At 41.3% G+C, this 27106-nt stretch overlaps 1 protein-coding gene across 20 annotated transcripts in view; it reads right to left on the reverse strand.

Moving 5' to 3' along the window:
* Positions 1 to 27106, reverse strand: part of LOC138744075 (adhesion G protein-coupled receptor A1) — a 558919-nt gene that overhangs the window by 265816 nt on the left and 265997 nt on the right. For 19 of the 20 annotated variants that reach the window (XM_069899580.1, XM_069899579.1, XM_069899578.1 and 16 more), the window contains one exon: positions 13130 to 13343. The exons of the other annotated variant lie outside the window; for it this stretch is intronic. In XM_069899580.1, coding sequence (XP_069755681.1) covers positions 13130 to 13343 — 214 coding nt within the window. The remainder of the gene's footprint in view (positions 1 to 13129; positions 13344 to 27106) is intronic. 20 annotated transcript variants of the gene reach the window in all.

The following is a 27106-nucleotide window of genomic DNA, read 5'->3' on the forward strand; positions in this document are numbered from 1 at the left end:
CATATCTCCCCTTATCCTTCTAAATTCCAACATATAAAACCCCAGTTTATCCAACCTTTTGGCATACGTCAACCCTACCATCCTGGGAACTAAGCTTGTGAATCTACCCTGCACTCCCTCAATAGCAAGAATGTCCTTCCTTAAATTAGGAGACCAGAACTGGACACAATCCTCCAGGTGTGGTCTCACCAGGGCCCTGTACATTTTTACTCCTGTACTCTATTCCCCTTTTTATGAAGACCAACATGCCATTTACCTTTTTCCCAGCTTGTTGAACCTACATGCAAGCTTTTGGTGACTGATGTACAAATACACCTAGATCACGTTGCACTTCCACACTCCCTAACTTGACTCCATTTAAATAATAATCTGCCTTCTTGTTCCTGCCACGAAAGTGGAAAACCTCACATTTATCACATTAAACTTCATCTTCCATGCAGACGCTCACTCTCCTAACTTGTCCAAGTTTCCCTGCAGTTTCCTTACTTCCTCCTCACACTGCCACCCAGTTTCATGTCATCTGCCAATTTGCTAATGTTATTTATAATCCCCTTATCTAAATCATTAATATATACAATAAACAACTGAGGACCCAGCACCGAGTCCTGTGGGACCCCACTTGTCACATCCTGCCATCCCAAAAGTGACCTGTTAACCCCAACTCTGTTTCCAGTCTGTCAAATTTTTTTATCCATGTCAGCACCCTACCCCCAATACCATGCTCTCTAATTTTGCCAACTAATCCCCTGTGCAGCACCTTCTCAAAAGCCTTCTGAAAGTCCAAGTACATCCCATCCACTTATTCTCCCACATCACATCCTTGAAAAATTTCAGATTAGTCAAGCATGATTTTCCCTTCAGAAATCCATGCTAACTTGTAATGATACTATTATTTCTGTCTAAGTGTTCTGTTATTTCTTGCCTGTTTTCTCTCTCCCTCCGTTCTTAAAAAATGGCACAACGTTGGCCACCCTCCAATCCATAGGCAACTCTCTCCTGAATCCTGAGAACACTGGAAAATGTCATCCAATGTGTCCACAATTTCAAAAGCCACCTCCCTAAGCACCCTGGGATGCAGTCTATCAGGACCTGGGGACTTATCAGCCTTCAGTCCTTTCAATTTACTCAAGACCACATGGTTCCGAATCAGAATTTCCATCAATTCCTCCATTACCTTTGGAATTTCTATAAATTCCTTTGATACCGCAGGACCTCTACCCCCATCTGACCTTTGCCCTATCACTCAGGTTCCCATCCACATGCTAAATCAGTTTAAACCATACCCAACAGCTCTATTAAACCTGCCCGCCAGAATATTGGCCCCTTTTGGGTTCAGGTGTAACAAGAATCTGAAAACCAGCCTTCTGCACCAGCCCCTCAGCCACACATTCATCCATCTGATCCTTCTATTTTATTTCCCCCACTTGCACTTGGCACAGGTAGTAATCCAGAGATCAGTACCTTAGAGGTCCTGTCTCTTAGCTTCCATCCTAACTCATTGTAATCCCTCTTCAGGACCTCCTCCTCTTTTTTATCTATGTCATTGATACCCACATATTCCAGGACATCAGGCTGCTCACCCTCTCAGAATTCTCTGAACCCGATTTGAGATATCTCACACCCTGGCATCTGGGAGCCAACACACGATACAGGTCTATCTATTAGGCTCACAGAATCCCTTGTCTGAACCCCTGACAATGGAATCCCCTTTGACCTCTGCGTTCCCTTCTGCACCACAGCACCAGGTTCAGTGCCAGTAACCTGGTTACTGTGGCTATCTCTGTCAGGTCATCCCCCTCTAAAGTATCTAATACAACAAACCTGTTGCTGAGAGGAATAGCCACAGGGGTGCTCTCCACTAACCTGGCATTATTCCTCTCTCCCCGACACCTCTGGTCCATGGGTAACTACCTCCCTGTTTATCCTATCAATTACCTCTTACTCTTCCCAACAAGCCGCGGGTCATCAAACTGCAACTCTATCTCACTAATTTGATCCTTAAGGAGCATCCCAGTGCAGGGTGTGACCATTCGTGAGAGTGAAGGTCCAATCAACTGCCTCCTCACTCTCCCTGACAAGCCACAGGTCATCAAGCTGCAGTTCCAGTTCCTCAACTTGGTCTTTAAGGAACTGCATCTTGGTGCACCTGGCGCAGATGTGGCCATTAAGTCACCCATGGTTCCCACATCTGACACCAGAAAAGAGCACTCACCCTATAGGTATGACTCTGAATTCAATATTAAACTTATTAAGAAAGGCAAATAATACAGCTTACCTTTCTCTTCGACTGCTTTCGCCGAAGCCTGTTGAGCCAAAGCCTGGAAGTCCCAAGTCCCACTTCTTCGCTGTGCCACTCACTCACTGGGCCGCTCCTCACTGGCTGCTCCTTGTCCCTTCCCTCCTTTTATTGGTCCCTTACCAATTAAACCTGACCAGTAAGTAAGCTTTATGTACTTACTGCCCCGTCGCTCAACCAATGCATCTCCTCTTTGACCTTCCCATCACACTCCACGCAGACCTGGCAGGACTTGGTCATTTCCCTGATACCCTCAATGGAGTAGGGCAGGTTGCGTGCCTTGACGAAATGAGCCATGCAAGTGATGCCTGATGACAAAGCTCATCGTGTAGTGACCGGAACTGTCTGGTGTCTGCAGAGGCACAGCTCCCTCCTGACAGGGCACCTGGAGGTTCATTGAGAGTACCTGGCCTGTATGTTATATCTTATTTGTAGTTATGATAGTTCGATCCTCCACTGAGCAATGTTATCATTCTTTATTTTTCCCCTTTTTGCATTATTAAACATAAATGCCACCAATCGCTGGTTGGTGAGCAGTGTAAATTTTCTGCTGGCCACGTAATGCTTCCAGTGTCTGATGGCCTCTACAATGGCTTGAGCCTCTTTTTCCACAGATGGGTTTGAAAACTCATGGCCTTGTAGGGTGCGGGAGAAAAAGACAACTGGCCTGCCCACCTGGTTAAGGGTAGCTGCCAGAGCCATATCACTTTCCACCTGGAAAGGTGCATTCTCATCCACCACATGTATGGCGGCCTTTGTGATATAGCTCTGAATGTAGTTGAAAGCCACTAGGGCTTTGACTGACAATGAGAAAGAGATGGACTTTAAGAGGGGGTGGACTTTATCCGCATAGTGAGGGACCCACTGGGCGTAGTAGGAGAAGAAGGCCAGTCACCTCCTTAAGGCTTTCATGGTCTTTGGGATTGAGAGGGATGCATTGGATTGGAGTAAGAGCTAATGATGCCATTCTCCACCACGTAGCCCAGGATCACCAGACTTTTCGTCCAGAACATGTACTTGCTGAAGTTGTACATGAGGTTCAGAGCCTTGGCTATGTGGAGAAACCTCTGGAGGTTGGCGTTATTGTCTTCCAGAGAGTGTCCACAAATGGTGGCATTGTCAAGATAAGGGAATGTGACCCCATTGGTGATGCCATAAGGAACCCTCTGATAGAGCCATCCATCTGCCTCAAATGCTGTGTAGAGGCTGTCCTTGGAACGGATCTGTAACTGATGGTATGCACCTTTCAGGTCGATGGTTGAATAGACCCGATACTGCGCAATTTCATTTACCATGTCCGAAATTCGTGGGAGACAGGAATGTGAAACGATTAATTGTTTGGCTATAGTCAATCACTAGCCTGGACTTTTCTTCCCCTTTCTCGACTATCACCTGGACTCTCCATGGGCTGTTGGGCTCAATCATGTTTTCTTTGAGTAGCTGCTGTGTCTCGGCTTTAATAAATTCCCGATCCCCCACATGCATCGTCTGCTCTTTGTAGCTATTGGTTTGCAATCAGCAGTCAGGTTCAGAAACAGTGGGGGGGCGGGGGGGGGGGAGAATCAATATTTAAGGTGGAGAGACCGCATGTGGGGTCCAGCTTTTGGGACCTTCCATTCTGCACCATCATTGGAGGAGGTGGGGCTGAGTATTCCATGGTCACGCTTTTAAGGTGTCACAGGAAGTCCAGGCCCAGCAAAACAGGAGCAGACAAATCCTTCAGTTACAAACAATAGGAACTTCCAAAATTCTCTCTCTTTTACAGTTCGATGTACTATACAATACCCCTGGATCATCACAGAGTGCGAGTGCAAAGCTAGGAAAATATGATAGTCTGTCGGGTACACTCTTAAGTTGTATTGCAGAACCATCGCAGAGTTTATAAAGCTCTCTGTGGAGCCAGTTTCTACTAAGGAATCAGTGAAATGTCTGTTTACCCTCACTCCATTATCGAGTGCTCTGAAAATGCTAATGCTCCCCATGTTGATGTCGACTCTCTCCACTTGGCTGTGGACAGACAAGATGGCATCTACCACGATGCGTGGCAAGAGGGCCCCTCTCCATCTTGATCCAACGAAGGACTAAGTGGCGCTGACCTCGAGACGCAGCAAGATGGCTGTTTTGGCTTCCTGTGATGCTTTACTTCCGGTGGCGGGTCTCACCATGAGCTGCAGTGAGATGCTGGTAGAAAACAGCACGGAGAGGCGAAGGCCGGCACTTCGGGACTTAAACACGGTTCACCCTCTTTGGGTTCCCTTTAGCCTGGCAGACCTTCATCCAGTGACTTTGCTTACCGGAACCTAAGCACATGGAGTCCTTTGTAGAGCATCAGGCGAGGGGGTGCAGTGCCTGCCCACAGAAGTAGCATGCTCGGTCACACATGGCCGCAGCAGTCAGGGCTGGGGATTCAGGGGTAACTGGAGCCCCAATGACCTAAACCCATGAGGTCGTCAGCTCCGAGTTGGGCCTGCTCGAGCACTTTTGCCAGCTCCAGGGTGCTGCCCAAGTCTTGCTTCCCCAATTCTAGCAGTCTCTGCCTTACTCCTGCCATGAGGGTATCTCAGATTTGGTCCTCCTCTCTCCCCGGGCCGTGGCCACTTCATAGTGGTATTTTTTGGTCAGAGCCCACAGATCAAGAACATAACCATTCAGCAACTTACATGGATGAGAGAGTTGGTGCCTCGCCAGCACTTTGTTCTGGGGCCTCACGTAGCAGGCCTTCAAACCTTCTACGGCCGGTTCCTATGTAGGACAGTCTCTGATGACAGCGTACCCCTTGGGGCCAATTCGAGAGAGAAGTGCCGATCTCCAGACACTATTGGTAGGATTGGAAGCACTCCAGCCAGTAGGCAAATTCCTCTGGGGCCTCAGGGGGACTTGGCACATGCCTGGCTTCATCAGGGCTTCCATCCTGCTTCAAAGATAAGCTACTAAAATTATAATGCGACTGATTGCACTCAGAGACAAATGAGGAGTATAAACATGCTTTTAATAGCTTACAATCAATGGCCGGTAGACACAATAGTGAATCTGAGATAAAGTGGGAAACCTAGGGTTTATATTGGGGTAGGTTAGGGTGGAGCCAGCCATCTGAACATACACAGACAATGAATTCCAGTTCATTGCACATCTCAAAGTAAATACAGTAATTCCTCAAATTGCAAGCATCTGATTTATGAATTTTATATACTCTTTGGAGTATGTGCCTTCAATTTATGTGGCTAGTTTCTCCTCTAATGAATAGCATGTCATTGACGAAATGTAGGAACACACTTATCAAAATGCCCACAATGCCATTTGACCTGCATTTTCAATTTATATAATTTTACTGAACTAATTGTTTTCAGGAAGGATTTTCATAAATCAAGAAATTACTTTGATTTATAAATTCATACCACATTCCCTGAGCACATAGGACCTCTATATTTTTCTAGATATCAAAGACCTCTCCTCTTGTAGTGTGTCAACAGTGGTTTTAAGTTATCCTCTTCCATCTTGGTAAGAATGTTAAGAGTTGAAAGTTCTTTGAGAAAATAATACAAACGCTGCAGATGGGCAATCTCGATAAAGTGTCCCAACTCAATATGTTGACAAATCATTTCTCTTCATGAATGCTGCATAACCTATTGGGTTCCTCCAGCATTTTATGGTTTGCTGCATGGAACAATTCCTTCACTCAGTTGGATATAAACCTTTGAAATTCAACACCCAAAAGTGCAGAATTGTGGGTGTAGAATTCTGCATGCAAAATAGATAAGTAATGACAGCCAATGTAACATTGTTATCATTTCATTTATCAGTAAAAGTCTTCATTTAATGTCTATTGGAAATATGGGATCTCATATCATGGAGAAGACATTGACTTTTTTAAACAAGCTCAAGGACTTGCAGCAGTCCAGGTTTTACCATTATGTTCTGTCTAATTGGACAAACAAGTTTAGCTTCCCAATTATCATACATAATTACCAGTATAACTTTCCATTGATCAGTGTTTAATTTTATTCAGGTGGCTTGTAATTGTGAGTTGTGTGATCCAATCATTTGAAGTTCTCTTCCCCGAACGACATAATGAATGGCTGGGTTTCTATGACAAACAAACATTTTTCGTTGTCATTTTATGGTGGCTTCTCACAGCTTGAAATGGTTTAAATTTGTTGACTTTGGGTTGTTAGAGTAGCACAAAAAAACACAAAGCTATCGTATAAATTTGGATATTGTGTTTGTCAAAAATAATCACGAGAGACATGCAATAAATGAAATGGAGAATAGAGGGCAAGTATCCTTCTTAGTCACTGAACATCCTCTCTGCAAAGCCAGTGTGTGCTCAAAACAATATTTGTCTTCTCAGACACAATCAAAGCAGCAGAAATAATGAGGCACCAAGGGTCAAATTACATCAAAAACATTAATGAATCTCAATTATCTTATTATAATATTAGCAATTAATAATTAAGCTGAATATCTAAGTATGAGAGAAGGGGTCAGAGTTTCAGAAAAAGGCAACGTATTTTAGGATTGAAATGAGTAGAAATTTCTTCACTTAGTTAAAAATTCTACATCCAAAAGTGAAAAATTTTCGGTGCAGAATTCTGCACTGAAAATGGTTGAGTAGTGCCAGTTATAAAATAGGTTTGGAACTGAGATGGACTGATTTTAAATTGCACAGTAAACTGTGAATGAACTAGAATCCGATGTGATTTTCTTGAATGGCTTTATACACCTGAGGGGCAAATGGTCTACCTCCACTATTATTCCTTGAGTTTAGCCCAAAACCTAGGCCTTAGATTTTACCAGTAAATTGCTGTCAGCTGAGCAAAGTTTATTATTTGTTTTGTGAAATGATAAGACTATTGATAAATAAAGCAGAAATCAAACCTTATTGCCTTTGCAATAGTCGCAATCAAAGAAGTGAGTTGAACATTTGAGAGCAGGAAGAAAGAAAGATGATGCTCAGCCTACTCATACTCAATGACTATGTGATGTCATGTTTAAATTTAGAGAAGATAAGATGCTCAATTTCCGATTTGAATTTAAATTTTCTAACACTGTGGACTTTTTATGAATGATTTTCAGAATCTCTGATTTGATATGAATGCAGAAGTGTTGACTAATAAGGTAATTTATCACTTTGATAAGGAATTCTTCTTCCCTCTCCTTGCCAAACATCTTCATTTTTGGTAGTGGGTTTAAATCTTCTTTCTGCAATAAAATATTACTGTAATATAATTTATTTAATTGAGAATGAGGGTACCTTTGATGAATTTGTATGATCGAAGTGTAATGTACTATTTTTTCACTTTTAATATGTATGCTTATGTACCCTGTATTTTTCGATGTGGAACTTCAATTTTAATTTCAATAAAAATATCGGAAAAGAAAGAGGGCAGGAAGAAAATTTATTCTGGGAGGGGCTGATGATGGTGTTTTAGAAAGCCAGATATTGTGGAACAAGGATTGCTGCCAATAAGAGAATAGACTGATATGGGAATTATGGGACAGAATTGAAGTGTGGGAGAAAAGGATACTAATGTGAAGAGGATCAGGGTGTAGCAGAGGGATTGGGTAAGGGATTATTAGGGGGGATGGTGAGGGATGGCAGTGATGGAGGAGGGTGCTTTGCTAAGAGGAGGAGGAGTGGGAAGGGATGGTCAGACTGAAGATCAGGGTGTAAGGTTAGGCCAGAGCAATCACCAACAAAGTTTCCTTGGCAGTTGCCCAGAAAATAGCAGACCCTTTAAATAGTGCTGATGCAGGCCTCAACCACTGGTTAATACGTATTTTAGTGGGCAAAGCATCTGCTATTCACTCAGTATATTTGGAAGAATAGCAAATACGTATTGCACATCATTTGACATGACTCTGCACGATCTGTGATTTAAAATAAAAGCATTCAAATTATAACTACTTTTCAGAGACCTCAAGCACACAAAGCATTGAATATATAAACATGCAGAGCAAAATGATAAGAGTTTCTTGGCTATGGTATTTTCAGGTTTTAATCAGAGACAAAATCAATTAATGAGGAACAACGTTGAAGGGTAAAATCTGCAAAGTTCAGCCTGATATAAAAATAGCACCCACCAAATATTCATGATACTAAATTTGGCCACGTGAAAACACTGGAGGAACTCAGCTGGTCTTTACAGCATCCAGAAAAAAAGCAAAAGGCCAAGTGAAGCTCAGCTGCCAGATAAATAGCAAATCCTCTATAAAAGACATTTTTTTCATAATTTCAAGCTCACCAAAAGGAAAATAAAAATGATACATGATAAATATGCTTGCTTCTTCTCAATAATCTCATGTTAAGACAGATCAAACTGATGGAAAGTGAAAATAGGAATCAGCAAGAATGACATTCCTCATACTTAATTAAGTGAATATAAAGCACACATTGTATTCATTTCCCTCATGTCCTGGCATCATGGCCAAATATAATCAGTGACTGCAGTGTTATGTCTCTTTTTCCACATTCTTCTGACATCAAGAATGTATGAAATAACCTTGTCAATGAACAGTTCTACCAATTCACACGCTGCATTCCCCTTTACTGATCTGGGTTATTTGATTGATTTCATTTAATTATTATTATATTGTTATTTAATTTATTTCTCTTTTGGGTCAGTTACACATTCAGCTTGAATAGTTTTTGGAGTCTGACAAGGTTTTGTGTTGTGATCCTGTCCTGCCAAACAAAATCCTCACAACTGTCCATCTACAGTGACTGTTCAGTGATTCATCACTCAAGTGTTACTGGATTATCTGCTCTTCTCCTAGGATCGAAGATACAAGTTAATGCACCAAGAGCTGGAAAATAGAATTAAAGAACCTTGTGCATTTTTGATCATTATTATGCCATCTATTTTTAACTTTTCCATAGTTTTATTTTGCCTCTAATGGGACAAAGTTTTGCTTCTTGCAACTTTTGTGGAGATGCTGTTCCAAATAAAAAGCAGCTCATCAAGAAGCATTGTGGATGTTAGAGGTCGTCAAGGTTAAGGTTGTGCACAGCTTCTGTCACTCAAGCAAAGGAAAAGGAGATGCTAAATGGAAGAGAGAATCACCAACCAATTTATTGAAGAATGGAATTACAAATAAATATGATAATTTAATAATTTGACACTTTATGAAAATGTATTTCTTAAAAATGGTCATAATAAAATAAAGAAAATATAAAATTAATTTTGATGTAATGTAATCATATATAATTGCTGTAAAATTCTGCCTTGCTATATCTGAATTCCTAAAGTGTACAAATCAAAGGAAGGAAGAGCAACACTAAGCAGAACTTTCAAAATGACATTAATGTGAAACATGAAAGTCTGCAGACACTGTGAGTGTATTAAAAACACACCAAAATGTTGGTCTTTTCAGCATCTGTAGGAGACAAAGATATATTGCTGATGTTTCAGGCTTGAGCCTTTCCTCAAGGAAAATTCAGAAAAGGCAGAAGCAGGTTATGTCAGAAAATCTCAGAATTCAAACAATGGGGGAGAAATCCAGACCAACAAAAGGTGTTAATTGGATATGAAAACTTGCTATCTTCATCTTAAAATAGGTTTTTGAGCTACTATTTATTCATTTTCTCCTTCTTGCTTTTATATATGTTTTGTAATACAAGTAGTGGAATGAGTTTTCTAACCAATGAGTTGCTGTTTGAATTTCTATTTTTGATGAATAAATGAGCTAAATTGCTTTGTGAGGATTGCATTTATGATGACAGGTTGGTACAACGATGAAATTGCTGTGAAGCTATCAGTGCTAATGGTCAGCATTCAATTTTAAAAACTTTTTCTGTAAATGATGTTTTGACCCTGTATCTATAGCAACAAACCTCATCCACTAGCAACACAGATTCTTCCAATGGCACTTGGTTGGATGGGCAAATTATTGATATGTATTTCTGAAATGGGAAGATTCTCATCACAAAGATGAATTCATGCAATAATTATTTTGAGCCAGCACTTAGCACATTATTTCAGATGTTATATGTATAATTTTAGCACAAACTAAAGCATCCACAGCATCATAAATTAACACAAATCAGAAGCAAACAGATGAAATCATTTACCAGATAAACACATCAATCTTCACAGAATCTGTCAAATATTTTTGTGCTATTAAATATAATTTACTTTAAAATTGTTTCTTCCACTGTAAATAAACTTGCTAAATATTGATCATGTAAAAATATATTTTTGCTCACACAACCATTCATAATTTAATTCAGAAAAAAGTAGCATCCTACTCTCAATATTAATATCAAGCACCAAGCAACCAACGAAAGATGGAAGAGGCATCTTTTAATGACTGGAGCTGAGATTTGCCAGCTTACCCCTTTCATTTATTGTAATTACTTAATTTATTTTGAAACAAGATCATAATAATTTATTTGATTGCATTAGTGATCACGGTGCAAAAATCACGTTGTGAAACATGTTTTAACAGCCATTCTGTGCTGCTTTTCAAGCACATATCTGCTATCTGATGTGGATTGTCTCAAGTAACATCTACACTACATATTTGTAGGTTGATGGAGGAGAGGTAGAGGCAGATATGTTGGTAGTGGAGGAAGGTTGCTGAATACTTATTCTAATTAACTGGCTTGGAATATGACCTTTATTCAGAATGCACAGGTAACAATTGGTTTGAATTTCTGAACCTATAAGATTCAATATAGAATTTAAATTTAAAGTACATCACTGATGTACACGATTAAAAGGATGCATGACTATTGTATGATCCAACTGGCTAATGAATTTACTCGTTGGGAGGAGACATTAATGACTGAAGCCTAATTTTTGCATTGGGGATATTACTTTTATCACAGGCTCTGATCTCCCATCTATCGAATGTATTTAAATGAGACTCCCTCGAGAAGACAGACAACATCATAAAATCAGCAAAATGTCTGTTCCCTGATCCAGATGGATCTCATGTATTCTTTACTCCTAAAAAAATACAGCCAACCTGATGTTAATTCTCATGAAACTTGCTGTAGGTGTAGCATCAATACAGAACCATAAAATTAATATTCCTCCAAAAAAGTTTTCTATGCTTTTAATACTCAAAGTAGCCCAACTTTTCAGATGCAGCCCAAGAACAGTGGCAATCTTAGTAAAGTAACTCAAAATATCAGAGCTCTGGGAATTCCTACTTTCAAGTTAATTAAAATCTTTCAGAAAAGAACAGCTTCAAAGTATTGACATCTGGATCTATTAACACAGATCTTGTTAATGCAATTTCATCAAATAACCAAGGAAGAAATTGCAAACTTCCTAGAAAATAGCACAAACGTGAGTTTGCCATGACCTTTTTGGAGTGGTGATCATCGATTTAGAAATGGTAAGTGTAAAATTTTAATTGAAATGCAAAATATCTAATGTTTCATATAAATAATAAAATAATCAATTTGAAGGATATTTGCATCTTTTAACGTGAAAATTACTAGGAACTAAATTCAATGACATTTTAAATCTCATAACAGAATTAACATAGAAGCACAAGCTGAATCATGATTGCTATCATTCAGATTTATGCAAAAATTCATCTCTCAAATATACATACCTTCAAGGTTCAAAGTTCCTTTTATTGTCATGTGATAATACATAAAAATGTAACATACATGATATAATTCAACATTTTTCTGCTGTAAGGCAAACAAAGAGTCGCCATGGGCTTTGCCCAGCGCCCCTAAGAAGAAGAGAAAGAGAAGCAAAAGAGCATCTGTTCAGAGTCACTGAATGCCCGTAAATGCTCCTCCAGCTCTCCTCCAGTCTATAGTTGCACAAACTCCATTTCAAACAATTGGCAGCATCAGCTCCAGGTTTAAACGTCCAATACATTAAGGAAGCCTTCAGTGACCGATTCTCTTTGGGAGCCCTCTTGCCCTCAGTACCCTCTTAAATCCTGGTTCCGATACCTGGTTCCCATGAGCAAGTCTCCAATAGCCTGCAGTCAGTGTTGGTTCATTGACCGCATTGCCAACTGCCCACAGCCTATGTGGATCCTTCAGAAGCTGAACCCCTCGCTAGTCTGCTACTATGCTCACCTTCCCTACAATGTTGTCTTCCATGTTTCTCCTTCTCAATGGGAATGTTCTCCTATTTCTGGCCCTGCGCCTGTCCACTGCATCCCCAGAGTCCAGAGGCTGAAATGCCTTGTGTAGGCACCTCCAATTTGGGCACAGACCTCTGAGGTTCCAGGATTTAAAAAATAACCCGGCTCCTTTAACAAGCTGTTTAAAGCTTTTGGTATCATCACTGGGCAGTAGGACCCCGCGGAGCAGTGCTGTGTCTCTGCTCTGCACCATGGTCAGTACTGCAGTTAGAGCAGCTCTGTCAACACCACCATTTTTTTAATATGAAACTCATTGCTACTTGAATAACGTAATGCTGGTCTATGACAGTAGTTGCGGCAATGCCGTTATTTCTTTTTTTGAGGTGGAAATATTCATTTTTAAAAAATGTTAAAAACATGAAATCACAAAGCATATTGGTACCATTTTTGTAAGTTACTATTGAAGTACTTATCCTAAATTAATTTGGGATGCCCAGAGCATTAAATGATGGGAAATCTTTCCAGCATCTGTAATTATTTCACGCTCCAGAAGGTGGCACTCACAACTGGGAACATTGCAATTGTGCACACATCCCTTTGATTTCAGCATTAGTCGTGTGTTCTAAGTCAAAGCCATAGAATTTGCAATATTTAATATATAATACAAAATGATATAGAGTAATATATATTTTGAGCTACATAAAATAACAAAGGGAAATTATGAAATAAAAAATTATTTAATTTTCAACAAACTCCAAACACAATGGATATTCGTACCTGGTTATTAAGCAACAGTCATGGATCATAACTGGTTCTACCAATATTTCATTGTCTTCATCTGTTACCATTAACTTTCCATTATGTCGCCATTGAATTTGCATTGTTTTGTCCACATACGTCACAGTGCACAGAAATAGCAAACGATCCCCATGGAATACTATTTGACGGTGAGAAGGGATCATCTCAAACAAAGGCAATTCCAAAGGACCATCTGAAAATTAATAATTGCAGATAAATACAATGAACAATTCTTCATTGAGGGCTAAATATGTGTCAAATGATCTATTCCAGTACAATGTATCAACCCAAGTAAAAATTTAAAAATACTATCACAACATAATGCTGTTTCACAATTTTTATGACAATTAACTCACATTGATTAGTGCTAATCTGGTGTATTCCATACCATTTTTAATTGTCATTCACTGACGATACTCCTTCAATAAACTTTATTCATATGTGGAATGGGGATTTGATGACAATGCTGGTATTCATTCAATCAATAGACTGATGACCATTGCAACTGCAGTAAAAACCCTGGTATCCAGAACCTTTGGGGATTGGTAGATGCCAGGTAAGTGAATTTTCCGGTTGCTTGAGATTATGTATTGTGTGATCGTTAAACTAATGGCGAGGTGCACCAATTTTAAACCCGCATTTTTTACCTATTTATTTTCGTTAATTTTTTTTGGCAGTTGCTTGAATTCCAGACACTAGGGGTTTCAACTCAGGTAACATAGTTGTTGAATTTACCTGTGTTATTGATGGTTCTCAGGCAGAATAAACCAAATGGCACTCACCTCCTCACCAAAGGTGACCAAACCGAGTAGTACGGAGGAAGGTATCTGCTAAGCTTTTAAAATGGAATAAAGCATTTTCAGAGGCTGAGCATTAATATATGTTGGAGATGATCACGAGCAATCTTCTGGAAACATTACAACTCATGTAATGAAAGGTACCCCTGCATTACTATTACAGAGGGATTGCAGATTTTTGATGGTAAAAGGCCTAATTATGGCAGTTGGCCTCAATCTGCTGGACTGTGCGCTGAGCCTAGGAGTCTTCACATTGCTTAAATGGCTTGTACATAACTGAGCCATTGTTGGGTAGTCTCAACATTAAGTTATGCCTCAAGTCTTCATGCCAATTTTGACATTCTGTATCTACAGGATGAACCTTCCTTTATGGGAAATTTATCCTGGAGAGAGTAGCATTACCCATACCTGACAGCAAACATTCCCTCAGCCACTGGAGGCATGTTGTGCTATCATCTACTATCCTTTGAAGGTAAATTTGTTTAATTACTGATAGCTCTTGTCATGTTACAAAATTATACAGCAACATTTATTAATCTCACAATTATGGGCCAAAGACCAGGAGTTTGTGATTCTAATTGGCACAGGATTCCCACACAGTACCATTTGAATGATTTTTACATGCAGAAGAATTTCTGTGTTACTGACTCCTTCCTGTTCTAATGTTTAATGGAAAACAGCACCCTTTGGGAATGTGATCAAGAGGGCATTCCTTTCTAATTTATTTTTTAAAACTTATTCATTCACAAATTGGACATCCTTTGCAAGGTTTACACTTGTCACAAACTCATTATCTTATTTCAGAAGCCACATTATAGATATGGGATCATACATGAGGCAGATGAGGTGAAGACAAATGATTTCCTTTCCTGAAACGATTTGTATTATTTGTGTACTTCAAGATTGTTGATATTGACTTTTTATTGAAGGTTTACTTAATTAGCCGAACTTAACTTTTGCAGGTGCCACAGTATTAAGTCAGATCTTCACAACAATATCCAGATCTCCAAGGGGTAATATGATCAGAATCAGAATTTTTTGTCATGGACATATCACGACATCCATTGCTTTGTGGCAGCGTCTCAGTGCACAACATTTCACAATCAATAAAATAGTTCAAGAAAAAGACAAAGGTAGTGTTTGTTGTTCATTGTTAATTCAGAAATCTAATGGCGGAGGAGAAGAAATTGTTCTTGTGCCACTGAGTGCTCATCTTCAGGTTTCTGTACTTTCTCCTGATGGTAGCAGAGCGCAGAGGGCATGGCCTGGGTGGTGGGGGCCCTTGAGGATAGAGCTTGCTTTCATTAGATAATGCCTTTTATAGATGTCCTCAATGAAGTGAAGACTGGTGCCCGTGAGTTAACGACCCTGTGGAGTTTTTCCTGTCTTGAACATTGGTATCTCCACATCAGACACTGATGCAACCAGAAGGAATGCTCTCCACAGAACACCTGCAGAAATTTTCAAGGGCCTTTGGTGACAATGAATCTCCTCAAACTCCTCGTGAAGTATAGCTGCTGGTGATTGCATTGTCATAGAGGCCAATTGTCATAGAGGCTCTAGGACAGATTCTCAAAGATGGTGACACCAAGGCATTTGAAGTTCTTGACCCTCTCCACTGCTGACCCCTCGATGAGGACTGATTTGTGTTCTCCTGACTTGCTCCTGAAGTCCATAATCATCACTTTGGTTTTGATAACATTGAGTGCAAGGTTGCTTTGTGACACCACTCAACTAACTGATCTGTCTCCCTCCTGTACATTTCCTAGTTGCCATCTGTGATTCTGCAAACAACAGTGGTGTCATTGGCAAAATTGCAAATAGCATTTGAGCTGTGCCTAGCCACAGAGATGTGGGTGAGGAGTGAATAGAGGAGTGGGCTAAGCACGGATCCTTGAGGTGCGCCTGTTGATAATCAGTGAGTAGGACATGTTGTTTTCAACTTGTACTGACTGTAGACTTCCAGTGAGGAAGTCAAGGATCCAGTTGCTGGGGGGAGGGGGGGGAGGAGAGGATGGGTTAGGGTGCAGAGACCCAGGGTTTGGAGCTTGTTGACCAGCACTGAGGGAATAATGGTATTGAAGGCTGAATGTAGTCGATGAAGAGTATCTGGGTGTATGAGTTGCTGTTGTCGAGATGGAACAATGTGTCAGTACAACGAACTATGATGTTGTGGCCATTACTAAAACTTGGCTGGAGGAAGGGTAAGATTGGCTAATTTAGCTATTTAGGTGTTTCAAAAAGAATAGGATGACAGGTAGGAAAGGGTGGGGGGGGGTGGAGAGTAGCTAGTCAGAGATAGGATCATGGCTATAGAAAAGCAAGATGCTGGAGAGGGAGTGTCTACTGAGTCGGTGTGGGTTGAAGTGATAAATAGGAAGGGAGCTATCACTGTGCTGGGAGAAGTCTATAGTCCCACAAATAGCCCTCGGGACAGCAAGGAGCAGATAAACAGGTAGATTTTGGAATGGTGCGGGAAATACAGGGTTGTAGTTATGGGTGATTTCAACTTCCTTAATATTGACTGGCCCCTACTGACTGCAAGAAGAATAGATAAGGTTGAATTTGTTAGGTGTGTGCAAGAAGGATTCCTGACACAGTACGTGGACCAGCTGATGAGAGGAGAAGCCATGCTGGGTCTGGTTCTGGGGAATGAACCTGGTCAGGAGGCCAACCTCTCGGTGGGGGAGCATTTTGATGAGAGTGACCAGAACTCACTGAGCTTCAACATAGCTATGGAAAAGAATAAAAACAGTCAAACTGGGAAAGTGCTCAACTGGGGAAGGGATAATTATGAAGGGATGCGGCAGGAACTAGCAAGAATAAATTGGGAAAAGATGTTTAAGGGTGAAAGGCCAGAAGTAATGAGAGGAACTTTAGGGACCATTTGTGGAGGGCTCAGGATAGGTTTGTCCCACAGACAAGGAAAAGATGGTAGGAAAAGTGAACTGTGGCTGATGAAACAGGTCAAGTAACTAGTCAAGAGGAAGAAGGAAGCATACATTAGATATAGGAAGCAGGAAACAGGAAGGGCTCATGAGAAGTATAAGGTAGCCAGGAAGGAGCTTAAGAAAGGACTTGGAAGAGCTCAAAGGGAGCATGAGATGGGCTTGACATGTAGGATTAAGGAGAACCCATACATTCTATATGTATGTGAAGAACAGAAGGATGACAAGAATGAAGGTGGGGCCTTTAAAGGATAAATGATGCAACATGTGCTTGGAGGTGGAGGAGGTTGGGGAGGTCCTCATGAATAATTTGCTTCACAAGAGAAAATGACCTTGATCATGGTGATGTCAAAATTGAACAGGCCTATGTCTGGACAATGTGGAGATTAAGGAAGCAGAAGTGTTGGATCTTCTTAAAAACATTAAGATTGATAGGTCCCTGGGGCCAGATGTGATATACCCCAGGTTGCTGTGGGAAGTGAGAGAAGAGATAGCTGGGGCAGTAGCCGTGATCTTAGAATCCTCTTTGGCTCCAGGGGAGGTGCCAGAGGATTGGAGAATGGCAAATGTAGTCCCCTTGTTTAAAAAAGGTAATAGGGAAAATCCTGGGAATTATAGTCCGGTGAGTCTTACATCAGTGGTGTTCAAACTAATGGAGAAGGATAGTCAGCATGGCATTGTGAAGGGAAGGTCATGCCTCACGAGTCTAATTTTTTTGAGGAGGTAAAATAAATTGATGAGGGTAAGGTGGTAGATGTGGACTACATTGATTTTAGCAAGGCATTTGACAAAGTCCCTCATGAGAGACTCAACCAGAAAATCATGAAGCAGAGGATCAGTGGTAGCTTGGCTGTGTGGATAAAAAGTTGGCTTGTAGGAGAAAGTAGGAAGTAGTAGTGGAAGGAAAATATTCTGCCTGGAGGTCGGTGGCTAGTGGAGTGCTGCAGGGATCTGTTCTGGGACCCTTGCTCTTTATGATTTTTATAGATGACCTGGATGAAGAGGCGGTAGGATGGGTCAGTAAGTTTGAGGATGTCATGAAGGATGGAAGACTTGTGGATGGAGTTGAAGGTTGTCGAAGGTTATAAGAAGATATGGACAGGATTCAGACTGGCAGAAAAGTGGTAGATGGATTTCAATCAGTGTGAGGTGATACATTACTGAAGTACAAACCAAAAGGCTGAGTTCAGAGTTAATGGTGAACATCAATAGCCCGAGGGCTATTTGTGGGACTATAGACTTCTCCCAGCACAGTGATAGCTCCCTTCCTATTTATCACTTCAACCCACACCGTCTCAGTGGACACTCCCTCTCCAGCGTCCTGCTTAAGAGTGTGGATGAACGGAGGGACCTTTGGATCCAAATCCATACATCCTTCAAGGTCACCGCTCAGGTTGACAGGATAGTTAAGAAGACCTATGGGATGCTGGGAATAGGGGGATTGAATTCAGTAGAGAGGTCATGTTGCAACTCTACAAATCTTTGGTAAGACCACACTTAAGTATGTGTTCAGTTCTGGCAACCTCATTATAGGAAAGATTGGAAGCTATGGAGAGGGTGCAGAGGAGATTTACCAGGATGTTGCCTGGATTAGGAAACAGGTTTGATGAGGCAAAGTTAGCAGAGCAGGGACTTTTTATTTTGTGCACAGAAGGATGAGAGAAGACTTGATAGAGGTCTACAAGATTATGAGAGAGATAGATAGGGTGGACAGCCAGCACCTGTTTCCCAGGGCAGGATCAGCAAAAAGGAGTTGAAAAAATATTGAAATTCTTTATTTTAACTGGCGTGCTCAAGTAGAACTCTGACGCACTATTAGTGCTATTTTGAATCCAATGGAGCTCTTGTGTACTCAAGGTAAGAATTAAACTTTATTTCATGCTTGTTAAACCTTCCCTTATTCTTTGTTGTTGTTTTATGCTAATGCTGCTGGACTGAGATTGGAGCAGGAACCTTAGGCTCCTGGACAGGATTGGCAACGGCGGTGGGGAGTGTCTTGGATCCGAGCGGGGGTCTTGGGTGCCTGGGCAGGTTTCAGCGATGGTAGTGGGGAGGTATCGGGATCAGCGACAGCCAATACAAGTAATCTGTTGCTTAAACTGGACTGTTTAAATGACTTTCTCCGATATCCAGAAAATGCAGTTAACCGATACACGTTTAGTCCCGACTGTTTTCGATAATCAAAAATGTACTGAGATGCAGTGAAAATCTTTTTGTATGCTATCCAGGCAAGTCAACATCTACATAGCAGAAAATGCAAGACTAAAAACTATTAAAATAAAATACAATTGCAGGGCATAATAATACACAGTACAGGGTATAGTGTTAAAAGAGAAAAGTACTGATATTTACATAATAGAACATGATTAAATAAAGCAATACAATAAAAACCTGGATGTTAGACGTTCTGTTTTTGCCACTTAGAACTTTTTGTATGTCTGAACGTCAACATTATTAGATCTTCTGCACTTGGTCAAATTGCCTATTCAAATCAAATTCCAGTGTCTGATAGGGCCTGCTATTGGTAATTTACAAAATTGAAAAAGGCAAGAAATTGGATTGTAACTTTGTTTAAGAAAATGGAGGCCAGATTTAAAAAGGACAAAACAGCTCAAATATATATGGCAACTCTGCATCAACCAATTCCAAAACTGCAAGAGAATAATGGAACTGTAAGCCATTAATGAAAAACAAATATTATGGCAGTGTGGCTAAGTTCCTTATCAACTTATAATTCTCTGCCCCACACACACTCAGGAGAATAGACTGCTTCTTAGCCTCCTCAGTAATTCTAATAGCACAGAAGAAGTGTTCCAACCTTTCCTCATACACTGGACAATCCTCATTTCCTTCCACAAATTCACCAATAATCCCAAATGTAATCATCAAATGCACAGCTCCAGTTTGAAACAGATCAATGTTATGTATATACGCCTGCGTACATATGACATCTCCGTGTGAAATGCTTTCTGAACAGCAAATACATGACAGACTGGCGATGAGGTTGAAAACAAACTCCCTCTATGCTCCAAACATTGAATTGAAGATTTTGAAGGAAAATGTAATATTTTCACCACAATGGGCCCCACAGGGTCAAGCACAAGGAACAAAGAAAAGGAGATTCAAAATGGCAGAGACAAAGCCTGAGCAGTTTGTAGATTCAGAATAAAACTAGTATGACTATGTGGAACAATTTGATCATCATTGTACAGCCAATAATATTACTGACGATGCGTCTATTAACCGAAAGGATTCGCTATTTTTAAGGCGAATGGGCAACAAAATTTTTCAGCTCTTAAAAAATCTCATAGCTCCAGATATACGGATCTAAAATTTATGCAGAGTTGTGTGCTATAATAGGGGTGCATTTAAGGCCAAAAACACCTGTTGTAGCAGAAAAGCAATGATTTTATTACAGAAAACATTATTAATATGGGCTTAGCCGACCGCAGTGCCAGATAGTTAAAAAGACACAATTCTTAATTCTTCATATGAGATAGCTTTGGGTTTCGAGACGGCTGATAACCTCTAGTGGTGGGCAAATTTTCGGACTGAAACTGCTTCAGCTGTGGAAAAAGCAACCATACACCTGGTAACTGTTATTCTATGTGACAAAGAAGGGCACATCAAAGCCAAGTGTCTGAGAAACAAACATAAAAAGGATAAAAAGAAAAGACGGGGATATGAAAAACTCCCCACAGAGTAAGAATGGTGGAAGAGAAGTACGAAAGCCCCAATACTGAAACAAATGACTTGGAAAAAGATAAAGAAGGGGGAAATCATGTATATTTGTGGATTTAATGATAGAAAATCAGAATTCTGTCAAGATGAAAATTAACAAGAAGCCTCTTCCAATGGAGCTGGACACAGGAGTGGCAGTTTCGCTGATGACATTAAATGGATACAACTCGGTAAGAATCTCACCCTCACAAAAGCTATCACAATGGCTAGACAGTCAGAGGAAATAAAGTAGCTAGAAATAAGTGCTAGTAAAGTAGTTATGGATGCTATGTACATGAAGAGAGAAAAATAGCACAAATACAAAGCAAAGGAACAGACACAGGGACAACCAAAATTTAAAAAAACAGTGCAGAGCAAGGTGGAACACAAAGCATGTCCCAAATGTGGTAAATCACCTTTCCTCTCAGCATTTCAGTACCCAGCCAAGAGTGCAGAATGCCACAACTGTGGTAAACGAGGACATTATGGAAAAGTCTGTAGGTCAACCAGCACAGTGAATGAGGTTGCGGAGGACGTGGGGAGGTGGTTTCCAGAGAAGAACCATGGATGGCTGATGGGAGGCAGTAAGGTAACCTTCAAAATTCACAATGGCACCGTTGTTACAGTCATTCCTGAGCAGGAGTTGAAAAGTATCACAATAGAGAGGGTAAGATAGATAAAGCTCAGACACCGCTCTATGGTCTGGGTGGAATGAAACTGGGATCCTGGGGTCAGCTACTGAAACACTCTCATACAGAGAGAGGAGCACCACAGAGGAAGTCTTTATGGTGAAATATCTACAGGTGATGCTACTGAGCAGACTAGCTTCAGTGAGACTCAAGATAGTAGCCAGAGTTGATGCTATAGACCAAGAGACAGTCAGAAATACATCTCCTAAACTCTGTGAGGGACTTGGGCTGGTTCAGAAACTTACATCATTAAACTCAAACCCAACGCTAAGCCATTTTCTCTTAAAGTGCCGTGACAGGTCCCATTGCCACTCATGGGCAAAGTGAAGAAAGAGCTAGAGGGAATGGAAAATCTAGGGGTAATCAGCTGCGTGGAAGAACCAACAGAATGGTGTTGTTACATGGTGGTAGCCCCCCAAAAAAACCAAAGAGGATGTGTGCATTTGTGTGCACTTGACACCCCTAAATGAGTCAGTGTGTTGTGAAATGCTTATCCTCCCTTCGGTAGACCAAACCTTAGGCATGCTCACAAGTGCACATTATTTCACTAAGCTGGATGTGAACATGAGCTTTTGGCAGATTCCCCTGTCTAAAGAATCAGCTCTCTATACCATCTTTATCATACCATTCGGTCGTCGCTATTTTAACCGCTTGCTTTTTGGTATCTCCTCTGCCCCAGAACAGGATAGTCACCGAAGTTACCAAAGGCCTGGAAGGGTTTGTCTACCACATTGACAATGTCCTCATCTGGGAGACCACATAGAACCAGCATGACAGTAGGGTCCATGCTGTCCTAAAGCGAGCAGAAAAATCAGGGATCACTCTCAACCTGTCCAAATGTGAGTTTGGGAAAAGAGAGGTTAAGTTTCTTGGATGCATCATCTCAGCTGATGGCATGAGGCCAGACCCAGATAAAACAAGAGCTGTTCAGGACATGAAAGAGCCAACGAACATAAATGAGCTCAGGAGCTTCCTTGATATGGTGAATCAGTTAGGGAAGTTCATACCAAATCTGGATGAAAAGGACAAACCATTCAGAGACCTGCTGTCCAAAAAGAACCAGTAGTGCTGGGCCATGAGCAACAGAGGACATTTTGCAGCCTCAAGCGTGAGCTCTCATCTGCATCGATCCTTCAGCTGTACGACGCTAACAAGCAACTAAGAATATCAGCTAATGCCTCATCTTGTGGGCTATGAGCAGTGATGCTATAAAAGGATGGAGACATTTGGTCACTAATCGATAATGCTTCCAGGTCGTTGACAGAGCAGTGATGTTCTCAACTGGAAAAGGAGGCGCTAGCACTGACTTGGGTCTGCGAGAGATTTCATGATTTCATCCTTGAGCTGGAAACAGACCACAAACCCCTGTGAGCCTACTAGGTGGGCAGGCTTTGGACTCGTTGCCACCTGGGATATAGAGTTTTAGGATGTATTTGATGAGGTATTCTTACACGATCTTACACACACCTGGAAAAAGCTTCACAGCAGCTTTCACATTCACTCGCTCCTCACTCAAAGATGGTGTGGCACGTGCCGACAGTGACCTCATGGAAGATACTAATATCTACCCTGAGTCTGTGGTGGACAAACTCCCGACAAGTGAGATACCTGACTGAGCTTCGTGTGCAGCTGTGTGTTGACAGTGTTTGCACACAAATCATGAGATGCTGTGTTGAGGGTTGGCCAGACAGGGACCAGTCAAACACTGCTGGCATGAGAAGACAGTTCTAAGCGTGCATGATAGACTTCTCCTGTGTGCTACAAAGTTAGCTATTCCTGATGTACTTGAGAAAATACACGAGGCCACTGGGGGTAGTAGCATGGAGTAAGCAGTCAGATAAGTGAATTTGTCCTTAAATGCAGAGAAAGTATTAAGGAAAGGGCAAATTCAAAGGAACCTCTTATGCCAACCAAACGTCTGGACAGGCCCTGGCAAAAACTAGGTGCAGATCTATTCACTCTCAGAGACAGTACCTATTTGCTAGTGGTGGACTCTTTCTCTAGATATATAGAAATAGCGCAGCTCAATCCAACAAGCTCCACAGATGTAATTGTTCATCTGAAATCTATGTTCGCACAACATGGCATCCCAGTGACATTCATAAGTGACAATGGGCCACAATTCTCTGGACACGAAATGAAGGACTTTTCAACGGATAATGGCTTTGAGCATGTAACCAGCAACCCTAAATATCTGCAGAATAATGGTGAGGCAGAACGTGCTGTTCAAACTGTTAAAAACTTGCTTAAACAGGCCAGAGATCCCTATCGTGCCTCATTAGCCTACAGAGTCACACCTCTCAGCAACAGCTACAGCCTTCCCCAGTTATTCATGGGACATCGCCTTTGCACCACATTGCCTACCATTCCAGAGAGGTTGCAGCCAGTTCTCCCAGATTCTATCACAAGGAGAAGGAGGAAAGAGGCACAGAACAAACAACCTTGCAAAGCTGTCACCTGGAGGCCATGTTTGGATCTCTGATGCAAGAGCACAAGGCACAGTGACATCCATACACCACAGCCCATGGTTGTACCTGGTCAGCAAACTATAAAGAACACTGAGGAGCAATCATCTCATGTCTATACCAGCTCCAGAGTCTCAGGGTGAGAATTTACAGGAGCACCTGCAGAAGCAAGTTCAGGGACTCTGTCACCAGGAACAAAATCCCAGAGTATACCTGACATCATGAGAATGAGGTTAGGTAGAGAAATTAATCTGTGAGAGTCTAGAAAAAAAGTTAAAAGGAAATGTGTATTGTGAATGTTTCTCATGTTAATTTAAGTGAGCAGAAGCTAGAGCTAAAGTTAACCTTTGAACTTAAAGTAAAAGGGGATGTGGTGTAATGTTATTAGTTTGACATTTGACCTGTTGATTATGTCACAGGGGCAGGATTCAGTATTGTGTTTTTCCAGGTCAGAGGGGGCAATAGAGCTGAAGTATCGTTTAGCATAAAAATAAACCAAAAAAGGTGACTCAACCGTGGATAACAAGGGAAATTAGAGACAGCATTAGGTCCAAAGAGAGAGCATATCAATTGGCCAAAAAAATACCACAACCGAAGACTGGGAGCAGTTCAAGATGCAACAAAGGAGGACAAAGGGATTAATCAAGAGAGCAAAAATAAATTACGAAAGTAAGCTTGCGGCAAATATAAAAACCGACTGCAAAAGCTTTTATAAATATGTCAAGAGGAAAAGATTGGTGAAATCCAGAGGAGGTCCCTTGCAGTCGGAATCAGGGGAATATATAATGGGGAATAAGGAAATGGCAGACCAATTAAATTCTTACTTTAGTTCTGTTTTTACAAGAGAGGATACAAATAACCTCCCAAGGATGTTGGGAAACAGAGACTAATGCAAGGGAGGAACTGAAAGAAATCAGTATCTCTAAGGACAGGGTCTTGGGGAAATTGATGGGATTGAAGGCAGATAAATCCCAAGGGCCTGATAATCTACATCCTGGGGTACTTAAGGAAGTGGCCATTCAGATAGCAGATGCTTTAAGAATTATTTTCCAGAACTCGACAGACTCAGGATCAGTACTCATGGATTGGAGGGTAGCTAATGTTACCCCACTATTTAAAAAGGGGGGTAGAGAAAAAGCGGGGAATTATAGGCCGGTGAGCCTTATATCAGTCGTGGGCAAAATGATGGAATCCATTATTAAGGATATAATAGCAGAGCATATGACTAGCAGAGAAGGGATCGGACGGAGTCAACATGGATTTACGAAAGGTAAATCGTGCTTGACAAATCTATTGGAATTCTTTGAGATGGTGACAGGTAAAATAGATGGGGAAGAGCCAGTGGATGTGGTGTACCTGGACTTCCAAAAGGCCTTCGATAAGGTCCCGCATAAACGACTGGCTTCCAAAATCAAGGCTCATGCGATTGGGGGAAAAGTATTGATGTGGATTGAGAACTGGCTGGCAGGTAGAAGACAGAGAGTTGGGATAAATGGCTCATTTTCTGAGTGGCAGGCGGTGACCAGTGGGGTGCCACAGGGATCTGTACTGGGACCCCAGCTGTTCACAATTTACATTAATGATCTGGATGAGGGGATTGGATGTAATATCTCCAAATTTGCAGATGACACTAAGCTAGGAGGGGTTGTGTGCACAGAAGAGGGGGTCATGAAGCTCCAGTGTGACTTGGATAAATTGAGGGACTGGGCAGATACATGGCAAATGCACTACAATGTGGATAAATGTGAGGTTATCCACTTTGGTAATACAAACCGGAGGGCAGATTACTATTTGAATGGCAATAGATTAAGAGATGGGGAAGTGCAGACAGACCTAGGGGTACTTGTACACCAGTCTCTGAAGGCGAGCATGCAGGTACAGCAGGCGGTTAAAAAGGCAAATGGTATGTTGGCCTTCAAATCAAGAGGGTTTGAGTATACGAACAAGGATACCTTACTGCAGCTGTACAGGGCCTTGGTGAGACCCCACCTGGAGTATTGTGTGCAGTTTTGGTCACCTGATCTAAGGAAGGATGTTCTTGCAATGGAGGGAGTGCAGAGGCGATTCACCAGGCTGATACCTGGAATGGCAGGAATGACTTATGAGGAAAGATTGCGCAAATTGGGATTGTACTCGCTAGAGTTTAGAAGATTGAGAGGGGATCTCATCGAGACCTATAAAATTCTGGCAGGACTGGACAGAATGGATGCAGATGGGATGTTTCCAAGGATAGGAAAATCCAGAACCCGGGGCCATGGTTTGAGGATAATAGGCAAACCATTTAGGACCGAGATGAGGAGGAATTTCTTGACCCAGAGGGTGGTGAATCTGTGGAATTCATTGCCACAGAGGGCAGTAGAGGCAGGTTCATTAAATATATTTAAGAGGGAATTAGATATATTTCTTCAGTATAAGGGTATTAAAGGTTAGGGAGAGAAGGCGGGGATGGGGTACTGAACTTTAAGATCAGCCATGATCTCGTTGAATGGCGGAGCAGGCTCAAAGGGTCGAATGACCTACTCCTGCTCCTATCTTCTATGTTTCTATGTTTCTAAGTAGGGGCCCCAAATAAAAAGTGTACTGCGGGGTTACTTTTAGTAAAGGTGCTGAACACTAAGCTCAAAGTGGTCTTTATTGTGTGTATGTGAACCCAACACAACAGAGAAAAGTCGCAAAAACGTCCTCCCGAGTGACTGAAGGACTATGTTCAGTGACTTGGCAATTTAAAATTACATACTTACTTTATAGTTTATTCATCATCCTCACCATTAGTCCAGGGGCACCAGTTATTGTAGCTTTAGTACTAGTGCTGCCCCATATGTTATTTTCACCAAGCATTTATTTTGTGCGAGGGGAAGAGCATAATGTATATACACCTGCGAGCATATGATGTCATCATGTTGGGTGTGATAGTGTCGTCACTCATACATACTGCGTACTGGGGGAACTATTTTTGTTCTGTATTAAACAATGAATAAAGCATCATGACTCCATGTGCAATGCTTTCTGAACATCAAATACATGACAGCTGACACTTCCACAAAACCAGTTCACCTCATCGCCAAAAATATGTGATAACTTCTTGAAAATGGACCACTCAACAATTTCAAGCTCAAAAGAACAGCTTTATCTGGGACAGCAAAACCATGTATACACATATAAACATATTATATATATATTAACACACACACACATTACATATAAAGAGGTTTGTTTTCTTTCTCTGTTGTTTTTCCTCTGCAACACACAGTATGGTCTTAAAGCTATAAACAAGGCACACTGGAAGTAAAAGAAGACAGGAAGTAAAACCCATCCCTTACTCTGGAACCAGTTTTAC

This window comes from Narcine bancroftii, chromosome 10, assembly GCF_036971445.1.
Source record: "Narcine bancroftii isolate sNarBan1 chromosome 10, sNarBan1.hap1, whole genome shotgun sequence".
Taxonomy (NCBI): Eukaryota; Metazoa; Chordata; class Chondrichthyes; order Torpediniformes; family Narcinidae; genus Narcine; species Narcine bancroftii.